This window comes from Lutzomyia longipalpis, chromosome 1 (genome assembly GCF_024334085.1).
Source record: "Lutzomyia longipalpis isolate SR_M1_2022 chromosome 1, ASM2433408v1".
Classification (NCBI taxonomy): Eukaryota; Metazoa; Arthropoda; class Insecta; order Diptera; family Psychodidae; genus Lutzomyia; species Lutzomyia longipalpis.
Genome location: NC_074707.1, coordinates 17,518,625 through 17,535,159, shown reverse-complemented (window position 1 = coordinate 17,535,159; position 16,535 = coordinate 17,518,625). Strand labels below are relative to the sequence as shown.

The window sequence follows — 16,535 nt, the reverse complement described above, 5'->3', positions numbered from 1 at the left end:
GGATAAACGATGAAGATAAAAATTTACTTGTTTGGTGGACTTCCTGCCGGGAAACCCCCTCGAGTGAGAGAAAGCAAATATAATCTTAATAATGTGAAAATTCGTGAACAGGAAAAGTCGATGACGCTAATGGGTGAGTTTCTGGGACAAGGTTGATTTGGATGTGAAACAACGGCGGGAAAAAGTGTTTATTTCCCACGAATGTTGTTGGAAAATTTGAGAGAAAATATTCACTTCTCTCCACGAATATCAACTTCCCGCAACATTGAGCTTCTCCTCCCACTCTCCCTTTGCCAAAATAGCAATGGTATGAAGCATATGCTTGATATTGGGGGGTCAATAAATAGTATAAAAAGCCGTGAGGTGGGCACAAGATTATGCGGAGGTGGACATGAAGATCATGCTGAAATTTTTATCAAAACACACCAAAATGGATCATTAAAATGTACAAATTGAAACAAATCAAAATAGATATTTACACAGCATTTCGCACTGTATTTTTGTCATGTTGATCTTTTCACTTCAGCTCAGTTTTTTTTTTCAACCAGATGGATCCACAAATTTCTCCACCTCCGCGGAACGAGGAAGATGTTGCAAAAAAACATACCCAATGCGACAGATGAAAAATTGTTTATTTAAATCTCAATGCGAAATATATTATTGTCCTTGTTGACTACATAGCTTTATCTTATTATCCAACGATGGCAGTAAAGGGGCATTCATTGAGATAATTTTGCATATTAATTGCATTTTAATGACCTTCTTAAAGTTCTAAAAGTATTTTTATTGCTGATTTTTATTTGCTTTTCATGCAATTATTAGCTCCATGAAGAAAATTTTATTTCATTTATGTTGGGTTTCTAAATTAATTTGCTTGTTTCTGATTCCTTTTAAAATTTTCTAATTTTTTCTACAAAAAAAATTCTGAATAGTGATTCTTGAATCTGCCAAGGATATGACTCAGGAAGTTTAAATGTTACGTAGTTTCTGACTAATTTTGAATGTCTTTTTTTTTCTCAAAGAATAAGAAAAAAATCTTTAAAAAATCACAAAAATGAACTTCTTAACATAACTTTGTTGAAACACAAAAAAACATCGTCATTGATTCACTAAATGCATACCCCAATGCTTTACATAAAATACATAACATCCACTTCCGGATAAACTTGTCATCAATACATTATGTACATATGTATGTATGTAAGTAGGTATTATATTACTTCATTATTCGATTGGTTTATCACCGGCAACGCTTGGTTTTTTTTCTCAAATTTCTTATCTTATTTTGCAAAATATTTCCCAAAGAGCTATCTCAACGCGTTAATCGCACATGTTAGTGGAATGACCTTCTCAAACATAAATATTCGCTTTATTTCAAATCATAACTTTTCAGGCTTTTCAGTGATAATTAAATAAGCAACAAAAAAAATCACAATATTTGGGCTAGGAAAGCATGAAAAACGAGATGTCTTATCTATGGACGTCTTGCTTCCACTCTCGGTCATTATCTTTCCTTGGAGTGTATCTCCATTGCCATTTAATGAACAACTCCCAGTGACCCGTTTTTCAATTGCACGATTTTTGGTTGCTCCCAGTATTTGCTTCTAATTCCCCTCAACAAGTGCATCGACAAAACCACACCAAAGTGGAGACTTTGGGCTGAATTATTTGTTTATCTTCGGATAGACGGATCATCAATGGGAAAGGCAAACGCAAGCAATATAAATTTGAAATTTTGACAAATTTGTTTATTTGAAAGCATCTCACATAAGCACACAAGAGATTTTCCGAAATGCCAAAAACTATAACTACTGCGCGGCTCTTTGATGGCGGGGGGAGCGAGGGTATTACCAACATTAATTGTCGTCCCCATATGTGTGTGTTTTTCTTCTTGCGAAAATGCTTCGCGAAAAATAACGCGACGTATGTAAAAAATCCAAACAGTTTAGAAGCTTCAATATTATATATATATATATGTATTATGGGAAAATGCGGGGATTTAAAAATAGAAAATGGCAATTTTTTTTACCCACTCACCAGTGGTTTTGACAAAGAATTTGGACACATTCGTCTGGTGCGTGCCTTCTAGACTACGAATATCTTGGCACCCAACGTTTAAACGAAGATCATTGACGAGTGTTGAATTCAAGATCAGACAATCATCAATTATACAGCCAGTAAGTTTTCAGAGAGATGAACACAAAATTCCCTCCTATCAATCAATCTATGCCTGCCTAAGGTTGCTGAACTATCTCTCCTCTAGCCTAATCAACTACGTAATTGCAGAGGCCCCCTTGGGTCCCTCGTTTTTGCCCCAATTTTTGATGTCATCGCAAAGGAAATTTCCTATTAAAATCTCATCCCACGATCTCCAAGACACTGCGCGAGACTCACTAAAAAACGCGACATAATTAGAGCAAAAAGTCTGTAAATTACATTTCGTGTCTCATTCCGCGTATATTTCACTTTGTTGAATGGATAATCTTCCCTCATTGTATCACTTTGATAATCATTATTTACGTTCAACGTACCAGGAGCGAGCGAAAGTAGCCTTCGTGTCGTCTTGATGGGTTAATTTCATGCAAATTGGATTGAATGTCTCACAGGCCCAAAGTATTTATCCTCATAAAAACTATATACATACATATTGTATGAATGTATAATTTAGAATCTTTTGTTCTATGCAGTTCTGCATCAAACACACTTAATGTAGTTAATAGAAAAATTACACGTGATTTTCATTAAGGCTTTCTTGAAGACTTTGCACTTTAAGAATCCAGGGAGAATTTAATTAAAATGTGCAGTTCTTATTATCATAGAATTATTGAATTAAAGGAAAAGTTTTAAATACAAAGTGGATTTATTGAATGAAGATCTTTTAATTCCGAAAGTTTTAAGTAAATTTAGAAGACAGAAATATTTTATTTATTTATTTACCTACTGAAATATTTTAACTTAAATAAAGGAGCTGTTAATATGATTTGGTAGTGGCAATCTTCATATTCAATTCTATGTCAAACTTAGCTCTTTACCCATTTTAAAAATATTTTAAATTAAAAAAAAATCTTAAATATCTTCTTAAATTAATTTTTGAATACGCTCCTGAAAATCACGAAGATTCAGACTGAGATACTTTCTTTATATTTTCTCTTCATTTTTTGAGTATTAATTAAAGAAAAAGTTGTATTTAAAAAATTATCTTTATGAAAGTATCTTTTACCTCAAATGATATATAAAAGAATTGTAAAATGCTAAAGTTAGCTTAATTTTTGTGATCACGTAATCACGGACCGTAAATAATAATTTCTGTTATAAATCAATCAAATCAAAAATGCGCACGTGAATTAAAATCTCTTGACAGAGCATAAAGCTTTGGCATGTAATTACAATTATTCATGTATTACCCTGTTTTTAATGATCGCAAGTGACTCTTAATTTTTTCCTCAACAGCAAAATGTCCACGTGAGAATTGCTTTTAAGTGTACGCATAACACTTCTATAAATATATACAAAGCAAATCATTAATTTTGTGTGGATGAAAGGGAGAGGAGATGGCAATTTTTGCACGTACCGCCCATGGCAATGTGTCAAGAGGAAAGAGAACCCTGTACTAATGCAAGTGAGATGCAAATTATAATTAAATCTGTGAGCAAGATGATCTGTATAATGGTACGAATGGGATAAACAGCTGATTGTGCATGATAAGGCTGTGCAGAGCTTTCGAGATAAGCAAGGCTCTAATCGAGGATTTTTCTTTGTATTTTACTTGAGACACTCCTCACGCCAGGCTGGCTCCCCTGAGGATTCCGCACGAAACACTATCACCGACAGTTGGCTAAGACATCGCTTTAGCGTAGACATTTTGCACTTGAGAATCGCCAGCACCATCAAGATATTCTTTGCTGTCTCTCCCGCTTTTTTTTTTGGATCACTCACAAGTATAATTAATCACCCACTCCGCGACGCCTAAGTAGATAGCCTATCTGAGGGCCAGAAAACGCAATTTAGCGGACTAAATTGATGAAAATCATCGCACGGAAATACCTTCGATTTTTCATCCGACAGATCAATATGTTCTCTCACTACACGATCACATTGAGAAACTCTCTCCACTTGTCACCTAAAGTCATGATCATTGTGGATGATCTTCTTGATCGATAGTCTCGCACCAATGAACTGTGGAGGATTAATAGTGAAGGTAATAAAAATGGAGCACTTTTGGGGAAATGATCACGGCGTCGATCTCAACGCTAATCCTACGCCAAACTGCTGCAAATGTCTAAACTCATCAAAGTTTGGTGCATTTTATTAATAAGTTGTCCCTGTCGCACCTGATGATGAAGTGCTACATCATAAAAGTATTTTGTAGGTATTTATAACAAGATGAGTAAACATCGCGTTAGATTTTGCGTTTCAAGGGTTTCAAGCACCATCCTAGTTGCATCAGTGGATGCTGCACAATTGCATGCAACTGCAATTCAAATTTCATTCACAACGGATCATTTGATTCTTTATTCTTAGCTAGATAATTTTTGGTTGATGACAAAGAGGCGACAGAGTGCAAAAAATCAATTTTGGGGGTGTTGACACACAAAAGGAGGTTACACTTGTTGAGAAATTATGTATGGATGGTGATGAAAAAATTCAAGAAATTTCTCAACTGGAAAAATTATGAGTGAGACTACCCTAAAAATAGCTGTTCAATCTGTAAATTTAACTTTGCTCCGAGGGTAAAAATAAACACGCATGTATTTCTCGTATAAATATTTCCTTCAGCCGTGGAGTACAAATTGTACGGAAGGGCCTAAAGAGAACCTTCACAGATGAATCTCCTTTATCGTCTTCGCGCTAAAGAAAATCCGCTCTCATTCTAATCATTTTTCCTTGAAAGTTTTTCTCATTGTTCTTCTCAGCGTGAGTTAGAGAGAATTCTATATTGTCACGACTTTTCACTTTCAACAACATGGCGTGAAAATTTGAAAATAGACCGCTAAATGGATGAATTGTGAGATTCTTGCAATTCAACTTTTGCTATATGGTGCTTTTTGCCACAATGACGAAAACATGAGTGGAAATTAGGGCATGAGCTTCATTTTAGAATCAACTGTGTGTGCTGGTGATAGAAATTCTTGAAGCTCAATCAATCACATTCCTCGTCTCGTCAACCCAAAATCATTTTGCATTTCGTATTAAAATTATGAAAATGTTTATAAATGCATAAATTTTGTGAATGCAAAATGATGATAGAGCTTTCAAGACATTTCAAGAGAATATCATCAAAGGATCATGAAGCTTACAATGTTGATTGTAAAATTATCTCACGAAAAGTAAATGTGAGTAATTTGTCAAATATTCATTTAAAAAATTAAACAAAAAAGTCGCTACGCCATAATTCATCTTCAAAAAGAATCTGTAAACATGAGAAAATCTCCTTATCGCAGATAGAGAAAATTATTCGTGAGGTATGTACCTACATACCAAAAGCATTAGCCATGACTCTAGTTAATCTTTTTTATTGGCAGATTAACTATATACAAGAAAAAATACTACAATTAATCATACCGCAATAAAATACAAGAAACGAGGAGCATGAAAAAGAATTTTTCACAATGAAAATCCACTGGTAAACAGTGAAAAAAACGCGTGTTTAATTACATCGCGTTCTAATGTTTACATGTACGCTAAACGAAATCATTCTATGTGAGGAGACGCAGCGTAATTTAGCAACACTGAAGACATACTTTAGATTTATTTGTGGCTACGTTCATCCCGAATTGTGCGTTTGAAAATCATTTATAGCATACGGCTATTATTGGTATCGGTCAAATAGACGCAGAATTAAAATAGATCATTTTCTTTGCAACACAATCTGTCTTATTCTTCTTACAAATTAATTGGTATATCTCTTCTTTAAAAGTTTGTGTTGGATTTGTAGGTAACACTCCTCAATGGGCTTGGAAAAACACGTCCTTTCTCCATGGGAAAATTTTCCACAATTTCCCAAGAAAATTCGCCTTTTCTGGTGACATTGTTTCCATGTGGATTTTTAGTCCATGAAAAACACAAAGAGTGGACAATGACATGAATGCAATTAAAATCATTTTAATCATCTCAGTTGGGTGGCAATTAGAATTGCAAATTCTTATCCTCGCTACAAGGATGGAATGGAGGTGAAATGGAGCGAGTACGAAAGGGACAAATAAACAATTAAAACCCCAATTAAGTCCATTTTCATCTCATCAACATTGGGCCAGGCTTATTAAGTTTATATGGCAGAGAACCTTGTTCTAGTATTAACGCGATTTTTTCTCTCTCTTTATATCACTCAACGCACCGAAGATAATGATTTTTTGTTCGCAATAAAGAACATATTGGTTCTTTATGCTTTTCAATGTGAGATATATAATGTAAGGAAAAGTCGGAAAAATTTTCAAAAAAAAAAAGAAGAGTTTGTGGAATATTAAGAGAGTTCCCCAGATCTCGCGATATGCTCCACATTGATTAGTCTTCAAAGTATTTCCCTACAAGACTGACTGTGTGAGAGAGTCTGACGTGGGGTGATTATGCAAAAGAGCTTTGATCTTTTTTTTCATCTCATTACACCTTGCACGACTACCTTGACTCACGCACCCATCAATGTACATTGTGCAACAAGTATTTAAGTGTTAATATATCTTTCTCTGGGTGAAAAATCAAGACTTTTATCACGGCCCAACCACGGGTTTCAGTTGTTATGCAACAAAAATCCTCTTCTTAGAGCCGCTCCCCGAAGATACACATTTGTGCAGAATTGACCACAAACCACACCGCTGCTCTCTGTGTAAATTTTTAACCCATTCGCATGTTATGTGAATTTTTAATGTGGACCACTCTGTCGTAAAAAAAAAACCTCCCAACAAATTCATCTTAACATCTTCTTCAGTCGCACAACACACACCCACTATACCAGCCCATTCGAATGGGATGTGTGTGCCTTATAAATTCGTAATGTTCCACCGGTGACGTCACTTGAACCCCTGCAGCGAGGTTGAATCTCCGCTCTAAAGTTTTGATTATTTTGTCTTCGTCTCCAACAACTCGTTTGTGAGTCAGCGTGGAATCACATGTGAATTTGATGGTGGATACTCTTTCCACCAATAAATATTTCCTTTCCTTGAAATGACGAGAAATGTTGAAGGAAATACGAGATAAAGTCTTTTTTTGGAAAAGAGCTATGAAAGGAATATTTTCACCGATAAAATCTACTAAAATTATATTTATAAAATCTTCAACTAATGCCCTAATCTTTGATTAAATTTTGTAGGAAACTTTTCGAATTTATTTTTAAAAATAAATTGAAATTTGATCACAGACAGATGAACTTTGTTAAGTACATAAAAGTTATTTAGAATGTGAAATAAATCAAAAGATCTTTTAATTCTTTTTTTTTAATATATTTTTTTTTAACCATACAAGTCGTTCTTGAGCTGAAGATCTAGATTTATGAGAATTTCAGAGCTTCAGGATGCCTAAGATCTTGTCTTTTTCAGAGGCGTGGTTTGAATTCATTTTAAAAAGGTTTTTTTCCTGATTTTTTTTGTGTTAGACACTGAAAATGAACTAAAAAACTACTTGACATTTCTCTTCTAACGTTTGATTAAATTTTGACGTGAAATCATATTTTCATTACACAACGATTAAAAAATTCTAAAGTTCTACATTCAGTCAAGACCAAATTTTAATTTAATATTTTTAAAGCATTTTTTACGCTAAATTTTGAAATATTCACCCGAATAACTAAGCCAAGATTTAGAGCAGAAATGAAGCAAATCCGGGTTTATCATTTCTCTCGTTCCTATTTCGCAGAACTCGCTCACTAATCCCCACAAAAAAATCACTGAAATGCAAATTTTAAAATTTATTCTTTATGAAAATTCTCTTATCTCTGCGTTTATGCATAATCGTTGTATTATGCTAATTTGGTGTTTTATAGCATTTTTATGAACTAAACTTAACCAATAAATCGATCAGTAAAACCAATAGCTTTTTGTTATAAATTAATTCTTTCCTTCAAATCAAGCAAGAATATTACGACTTTGCAAGGAATTCTAATTGGAAAATATTTTTATTTTTCTCCTTATTCAAACATTTCAAAACAACATCGTAAATAGGAATAAATGTTTTCAATACTTGTGACACATTCGAAATAAAAAGGCTATTTTCAAGCAAATTTTCGTATTATAGCTTTGACTTTTTCAAAGCAAAACTCAACTAATGTTATAAAAGATTTTTTTAACTAATAAAATGTCTCGTTTCTTGCAAAATTTAACTTCTAAAATATTCAAGAATTTATTGAAAACATGCTCAATAAAATTGAGCAAATATCTGTCCAATATTGCGTGAGTTGAAGCCACTCTGTAATTTCTCCTTGGCAATCAATCTGTGATTTTATGGGATGTTTTCTTGCTTATGTTTTCGCCAATAACCCACTGAAGGTGAAAATTTCTTCTATAACGCCATGAGTGGAGCATCACTCGTCATCGCATTGAATTTTCTTCCGTCGATGGTGAAAATATGAACGAGCAGGATTAATTATTTCCCGGAACAAATACAAACATCCCGCGTATGAGAAAGAGAGGAGGTCTTTAAGTGCATAAACCGACGCGTACGCCACCCCCGCACACTTTCACGCGGTTTAAATATAATATTTAGCCGTTCAAATTGGAAAGTTATAATTAGATTGGTCAGCATCGTGTTGAATTTTCCTCACACAATCCCTCTCGCAGAAGGCGCGTGCATCTTCGCAGACATTTTCATGATTTTTCTTTTGTGCGATGAAGAATTGTTTTTTCTTGTGTGAGGATGAAAAATTGATTTTTAAACGATGAAATCGTGAGATGAAAAAGATAATAAATTTCTCAAATTTATTACCTGGTAATGGGTCCTGGGGAATCACTAACCGCCTTCAGGGAGAGGCGTATTTGACGCTGAAAAGCCCCAAGAATGGATTGACGTCGTCCAGCAATTTGTGGTGGATCTGAGGATGTTGGGCTCTCCTTCTGATTGTCTTCAATTTTCACAATCACCGGACTTGGCGTACTGTTGTCATCGAGTAATTTTGTCCACGCCAAATCTCCCGGCGACTCAGGAGGTCGCCGTTCATCCATGATCTTCGTCATTCTGCAAAAATCCAACGAAATGTTTTGTTTAATTTGCACATCACATAGCAAAGTGTCACATTTTTGGCTCTTTAGCGCAAGATCAGCCCCGCATAAGAGTCCCATTTCGCGCACATCTAAAAACCACTTATCGAAGGCAAATTTCTTCACAATAATCGTGTTTTAATTTATTGACTCATCTGCGGGTGTGTTTATTTGCCTCGGTCATACCGCTTCACGTTGTATAAGCAAAACCATCTTTTATTGGGTCCTCGCCATTGCAGAGAGCGAAATATTTTCTCAAGTGGCAAAAACGGGAGAGGCGGCAAAAAAATCTCCCAAGTCGATCAATTAACAATTTTCACGACGTCGTTAATCAGCAGCAGATGCTCTTAATTGCGTGAATTTTCAAGAAGCAATGTCAAGATGATATTTTTTTCGCACATGAAGATTTCCCAAAGTATTCCGCAAGGAGGGAAAATAGCCACTCAATTTTTTTCTTCTTCTTCACTATGGTCATCTTCTTTTCAATGGCGCCTCCTCGTTGTTGTGCGATCAAATAGGGGATTTTCTGTGATATTTTCAGAGTCTGAATGCCTTTAATGATCTCCTTGGAAGAGAAATAGATAAATCTTCTCAAATTTTCTTCCGCATTTTACCCAAAATTGGCCATTTTTGATGCTACCCTTCCTATGATGGTGTCCTCAACACTACTCAAGGATCTCCGTGTCGCGATTACCCACGCGACCAATTCGAAAGCCTTGACTCATCGATCGAGACGATCATCGACTTTTTTACATTCTTCATTCAAACACCGTGTCTCCTCATTATGTATTCATGTGATTTTATTTTACTTTTTTGGGAAGATTTCAGTTTTGACGATACGAACAAAAAATATTTTAAAAATCCATGGAGGTGAAATTTAGCGGGATTTAAAAAATAGGTAATAAAAATTAAAAATCAGGCCCAATAACTTAATTATTATTGTGTGTGGAAAAGCTCACGAAAATTTGAAAGATTATTCGCAATTAAATTATTCAATTTCGGTTCGCTGATTGATTAGACGTTTAATGGAATTTATTAATGAAAAAGTAAAAGTTCTAAAAAATATTTCTTAAATTCCACACTAGAATCCACTACAATGGCCTATTGCAGCAATGGAACTGAATTAATTTGGACTAATTATCGCCTCAGCAAAGATATAATGATAGATCAGATAATTATATATTTCTTAGTGAGTTTAATTGTTAAAAAACAATTTCAGAAATTTTACTGAAAATCATCTGAGCAGCGTTAATCTTTCGCTGTATTTTCTCGCACCAAGATCGACATATAATTTAAATGCAGCAATTAACCTTCCAAGGGTTTTTTTCACTTCAACAGAAGGCCCAACAGATGAAGGAATTTTCCGACACATTCCAGAATCCCATGATTTGACCTTCCGGTGTAAGCGAGAAAAATAAATAAATTCAAAATAATATTGATTCAACGTCTCTTAATTTATTTACACTCTAAAATACATTGCCCATGGAATTGGTTTTGTCATCCAATCAGACATAGGAATTTCTCTATGTTTATGCGGTTTTATGCTGATAAAATAGACAATTTAATGAGTGGAGAACGGTGAATGAGGGATTTTTTTTGCGCAATCGTCATTAATCCATCTCCGAGGCGAGATTCTCAAAGAAACTTATTAATGTAATTGAGGAATTATTATCTAATTGCCTAATAGCACTTTACAGCGCATTGTTTAATTAATTCCTCTGAAAATAACGAAATGAAAGAACAATTGGGGGTAATCGCACGTGATGATGTTCAAATAAGACAAAATGTTTAGCTCCCACCTTATTTGAATTGTGGGCGATATTTGCCGGTTATATGGCTCGGATTGCAATTCGTGTTTCTGGCGCGCTGTGCTGATTCTAATAGATTACACCGCACGTAAATTTATGATTTTTACGTACATCATATCAAGTTATTTTCACACAATCACGCTACTCTTCTACTCATTTTTGCTGCTGTCGGTTTATTATGTATTTTCAAAACTCCCAACCCAGACGCAATATTCTCATAGTGCTTCGAGTATTTTATCTCCGCGTCAGAGGCTGATAATGAGCTTTTTTTTTCCTCTACTTGCTCCTGGGAAAGCAACACTGTCAACACACTCTGCGGTGTGTCTGTTCTAACCAGTGTGAGGTAGAATATTCTGGTTTAGACACATTTTCCCGCGAATTTTTCCATCATCCCGATAGTCCTCCCGAATGAAAGTCACGTTGATAGGCGCGCGATTGCTATATGGATTTTGATCACGAGTACGAGTTGTGAAGAGCATGGGTCATGACATTTTGCACAAATCTATCGCGAATGTGCAAAAATCTCAAGCAGAATTTTAATTAAATTTTCTTAAGAAAAAAAATCAAAAAAAAAAAAGAAAATAAAGATAACAGGGGCAGATAAGGTTTCATGTAAGAAGAACTTTAAGCCACAAATTTTATTCAATTTTTCTAATTAAATGAAATTTGAGACAAAACAAAGAATTTCCAGCGATTCAAGTAACATTAGATCGATAAATCTACTTGCGGTTTGTGGTTTTTTTACCACATTTTTCACATTTGTTGGGTAAAAGAATTTTGTAAAGATCTTAAGACAATCTATTGGTTTTATTGCAATTAGCAGAAAATAGCTGGAATTCACGGAACTCCCTTAGTTAACCTATAGGTACGTAATTTGTATGGAATCTTGTTTTACCTTCAACGACTTATTGATTTGAATAAAAACGTATTATATCTCAGAGAAATATTTAAATTAAGATTTTATTATCTAATATGAGACCTTAAACTTCGAACATTTATTCTAAGATTCATTTTAATGATTTTTTTTAAATTATCTTAAATAAAAGAAAAAATTTGATGGAAAAGATGAAAATTTTCTGACAAATCTTTTCTTTTCTTACTATTTGACAATTGAGTGATTCTAAGGCTATTCTAAGAGCAATATTTTTTTAGATTTTGACAATTTGTATTAGAGGTGTTAAAAAAATCGCGTTTCTAGTTATCTTGAAACTATTGGAAAAATTTCTAAAACAATTTCTCTTTAATTTTTCTTTTATAAAACGACAATAAAATGATTGAAAACCTAATTTGTTAAAATCTTAAAACAGTTTTCAAGAAAAGATATTTTTGACAGAATCCGCCTAATTTTATTTTCGTTTTAAGGGGTTACTTACCCATCAAAAGCTTAAAATTTTTTATACTTAACTACACTTTAAAAAAAATTCTTAACTCAAAAAAAAATTTTAAAAAATATATTTTTTTAATACAAATAAGAACTATTAAATAAAAGAGTCAAAAATTACTTACTTCAGTTTAAGAAAAAAAATAAAACTAAAAACTCACTTTATATTAAATTATCTCAATGAAAAACTTTTCAATTAAAAAACTTCAAAAATTGAAAAATAAATGCCAAGAGGTGTTGGTCGCTTGACTGTCGTCTGTAAGAGTGATCAAATTCACTTCTCTGTGCTGTGGCACTGCTCTGAAATTCTACCAACAACGGTTCCGCATGAATTATCTCGGAGATTCTCTTTAACAACCCCTAATTAAGAAAGGCGCGAAAAAATCCAGACGGTATTTGGAAAGATTTTTCGATGTATGAAGCCTTAGTACGTAAACCCCTAAAGGTTTATTTTTCAAAGTAATAAAAACTGATTACATATCTTATCTAATTTAGGGCCGAGTATGGCTTAACTTAGGCTTAAAGCTGATCTTGTAGGATTTTTTAAAATCCTTTTTTATGAACTGTTAACTGAAGATTACACAATAAACCTATTTTGTCTGCACAGAAAATGGAGCAATTCTTAGTCTTAGATCAATTACACTACCACACCACCCTTTCGACGAGCCTTCGTGATAAGTGACTGTGGATGCAAAATAGGCGCGAAATGGAACTCTGGACAGATTATCAAGAGCTCTGAAACTGCCCCCACATGACATCGTTCCCAATTCTATTTTCTGCGTTTCATTTGCACGATTTTCTCCACAATTTTTCCTTCAATTACCTCTGGATGCCAATTAAATGTCTCTGCGGTGGGTTTTGAGGTAACTTCCACACCACTCTGCGCGTTTCTTCCACTTGCTCGGTGCGCGTGATATTTTTTTTATGCAGAAATCTCGTCTTATATATTTTTTCTTCACATGAAAAACCTGAGTGTCACACTTTTTTCTTCAATTGCAATCTCACAAATACCGGGCGGGGGGGAAATAAATAGGTGGTCAATTAAAAAAAAACTATATGTTAAGAGATAGCACTGGGGGATCAGTTCTTTGTTAGACCTCTTCTAATGACTTGGAAGCACTTTGTTGCTGTCTTACACGGCTGAAGCACCATAGAAAGGGAGAATTGAGTCATATTTTATAATGAACAACTTTATTAAACACTGAGCTTTTAAAAATCTATTAACATTCCCTCTCTAAAGTACACAGTTTGAGAGGATTCTTGGACGAATAAAGTCTGCTGTTGCCTTTGCAGAGGGCGGGAAGTCTTAAGGATGCACAGGAAATATAAGAATTTTCCTCCACAAACTCACACACACATTTCACGATTTTTCTACGCAGGAAAAATTCTTGAAAAAACGACCTTATGTGAATTTTATTTTAAAATTCAATGATGTGTTTTTATTTTTTGTGAAATTTTAGCTCAGTCTGTGGCACAAATGAGTTGTTTTTTGTATGGCCACAGCGCGGGGGAAATAGTTTTGGAGCGCACTGAAATCACAAAACGGCTTTCAGTGTTCAACGTTCAAGAATAAACTGAGCATTCGCAGTGCTGGCTAGAGCATGTGAAGCCCCCTTCGGAACGGGCAGACTCGCCTCGAGTGAGAGACGAATAAACAAAGTCGAGCGACCAGTTGCTCAAATGAGGTTCCTGCATCTCAAGCTATACTGGCTGGTAGACATCGTGACGATTCACAGTGAGGAGCCGAAGCTGGGCAGGAGCAGCAGCTGGCTGAGAGTGCCTCTCTAGAGTCTAAACTACTCACTCACCATTCACCAGCAGTGCGCACTATAGTAGAGTAATTAAGCTGCATTAGTAGCTAATTAGTTGTTAGCTGCCTACTCAAACTGCCCGCGCATGGAAATGATCCTTGATCGACTTTTCCACACACAATCCCGTCAAGCAACATCCGCATAGCTATAGCCTGATATTTTCCCCTCATTGCAATTTTTTCCACATCATCGTACAACTTTTGTGCGTCACAAAAGGGTGTTTTCTTCGCGCAACCCCTCTTTGCAACACCCTTTGTTAAAAAATTTGCTAAAGGGAATATAAATGTCTTAAGCAAGACAATAGAGTGGAAAATCACGCACACACGCAGGAAACCTCAATCAAGTTTTTTCATACTATTCATATATATTTTTTTTTTTCACTTCATTCAAATTTACTTTCCAGATACAAAATGCGTATACTTTAAAAATTTCTTCCAAGCCCCCAAGAGGCGTCCATCGTGGTACACAGAGCCTATATGGAAATCCAATGAAAATCAGTCTCAACTAGTTCAATTTGGTTAATCTGCCGTATATACGAATCGAGCTCCATCGTTGTGCCCTCAGAGGTGGCCATTGCGAACGCTCATCCGTGGGATGGAAACAGGTTGGATTTCAGCTAAAAGAGGTGAATCATGCAACCAGGTAAGATGCCATCGAGGTGGGTAGGAAGAATCAGTGAGTGACCGAGAATTGGCGCCAAAAATACTAGCCTATTGCATGCCTATAATTGCAAATTCGTCGTCATTTCGCGCACAACCATATGGACATAAAGTTTTGCGGGCGACAGAAAAAGTGCAGCTTTTGTGTAAAATAACACGATGTGAAATATAAACTCCCCCCTCTCGCAATGTAGTTCATAATTTGATGATTTCATTGGAAATCCACACCATCCACACACTCTCAGGCTAAAAACTTTTGAATAAGCACTCCTCCGGAGTCAATTCACATTTCCTCTAACTGAGAGCACAAGACACAAAGGAAAAGAAATTAATTTGAATTTCCTTTTACTGAATTTGTAATTTTTTTTCCCCAAGAGAGTACGAATTGGGACAATTTTATTGGTAGAAAAAATGCAAAAAGAACAAAAAAGCTTTGTGGGATGATTCGCGATGACTGTCAGCGTAAAAAAAGCTCCATTCATTTTTTTTTGACAAAGAAAAAAATTTTGTATTAATTCTTTGTTTACTAGTGATTGAATAAATGAGTCTCTAATTTGGTCGTGTATCCAAGAAACCAAAAGATTAACCCGGATATTCACAGGAAAATAATCAAGAAATTTGTAGCAGTGGAGACGCCGGGTTATTCTTATTACAGACAAAATAGACACTGAATGAATTCAAATATGCACTTCTTTAATAAATTTTGCTTCACAGTTTGGTTTGCATAACGCATTTTTCTAGAATTTTCACTTCGAGTTCTTATTGGGACTTTCCTGCGATACCGAAAGAGGAAAAATTCTGCTAAATTAATAGAGTGTAATCAATTCGGCTTCTGGGGAAAGTTCCAATATAAATCCAAATCAAAAACAGCCTAAAATATGTAGTAAAACAACAAGAAAGCAGAAACTTATCATTCTTTTCTCCTTGGAAAACTGTTGCTTTTCAAAGAAAATTTAACAAAGAAATTATTCTTTTGTTTGCTCAAAGTTTTGGCAATATAACAAGCATTTCATGAACTAAAACAAGATCAAATTCGGATATAGAGCTTAATTTAGCGACCAAGAAACCCTTGAAATCTTTGAATTTTGTACTGAAATTTCAAGATTTCAAGCGAATTTCAAAGGTTTCTTGGTCGCTGAATAAGGCCCATATTGTCAGGAAAAGAAGAATCGATCTTTTTTCTTCAAGAGCTATAAATCCGTTTTTATGTTGTTTAAGGAATCAGTAACCGCCATCCTTTGAAATGCTAATTGATACAGAATAGCTCCATTCTGCCCTCTTCAAAAGGAATCATTTCACATTAAAAAAAAAATTAATAATTTTTCTTTCTTTCAAAAAATAAGATTCCAATAAAATATTTGCACTTCCTTGAGATTTATTTAAACAAGACCATTGATCTCTGCCATTGAAAAGCATAAGGGTTTGTTTTATGTGCATTTTTATGTGGGCATTCACTTATCACATTGTAAATATGTACATAAATATTTACTGGGAGTAAATCAAAATATTATATCCATGGAAATCAATCCAGAGGAATATTTCGAATATTCCGGGAAATAATAATACACCATGTTGGAGAAGAAAAAAGTCAAATATAGAACGACGAGTTGAAAAATTATACATTGTTGAGGAAAAAAAAACAAGCGAAAAATGGATGATAAGTAATCACAGAGGGAATAGATTGGAAGCTTCAG

At 34.7% G+C, this 16,535-nt stretch overlaps 2 protein-coding genes across 3 annotated transcripts in view; both read right to left on the bottom strand.

Moving 5' to 3' along the window:
- LOC129794499 (G protein-activated inward rectifier potassium channel 3) overlaps positions 1 to 13,307 on the bottom strand; it is an 18,993-nt gene extending 5,686 nt beyond the window's left edge. The window contains exons 1-2 of one of the 2 annotated variants that reach the window (XM_055835252.1): positions 13,195 to 13,307; positions 8,911 to 9,159 (exon numbers count right to left, since the gene is read on the bottom strand). In XM_055835252.1, coding sequence (XP_055691227.1) covers positions 8,911 to 9,158 — 248 coding nt within the window. In that variant the 5' untranslated portion in view covers position 9,159; positions 13,195 to 13,307. Of the gene's footprint in view, positions 1 to 3,766; positions 4,277 to 8,910; positions 9,160 to 13,194 lie in introns of those variants that run through there. The other variant, XM_055835262.1, reaches the window with a different exon arrangement.
- Positions 12,335 to 16,535, bottom strand: part of LOC129794688 (cysteine-rich hydrophobic domain-containing protein 2) — a 19,338-nt gene continuing 15,137 nt past the window's right edge. Inside the window, exon 3 of the mRNA XM_055835554.1 lies at positions 12,335 to 14,798. The gene's annotated coding sequence lies outside the window, so the exon portion shown is untranslated. The remainder of the gene's footprint in view (positions 14,799 to 16,535) is intronic.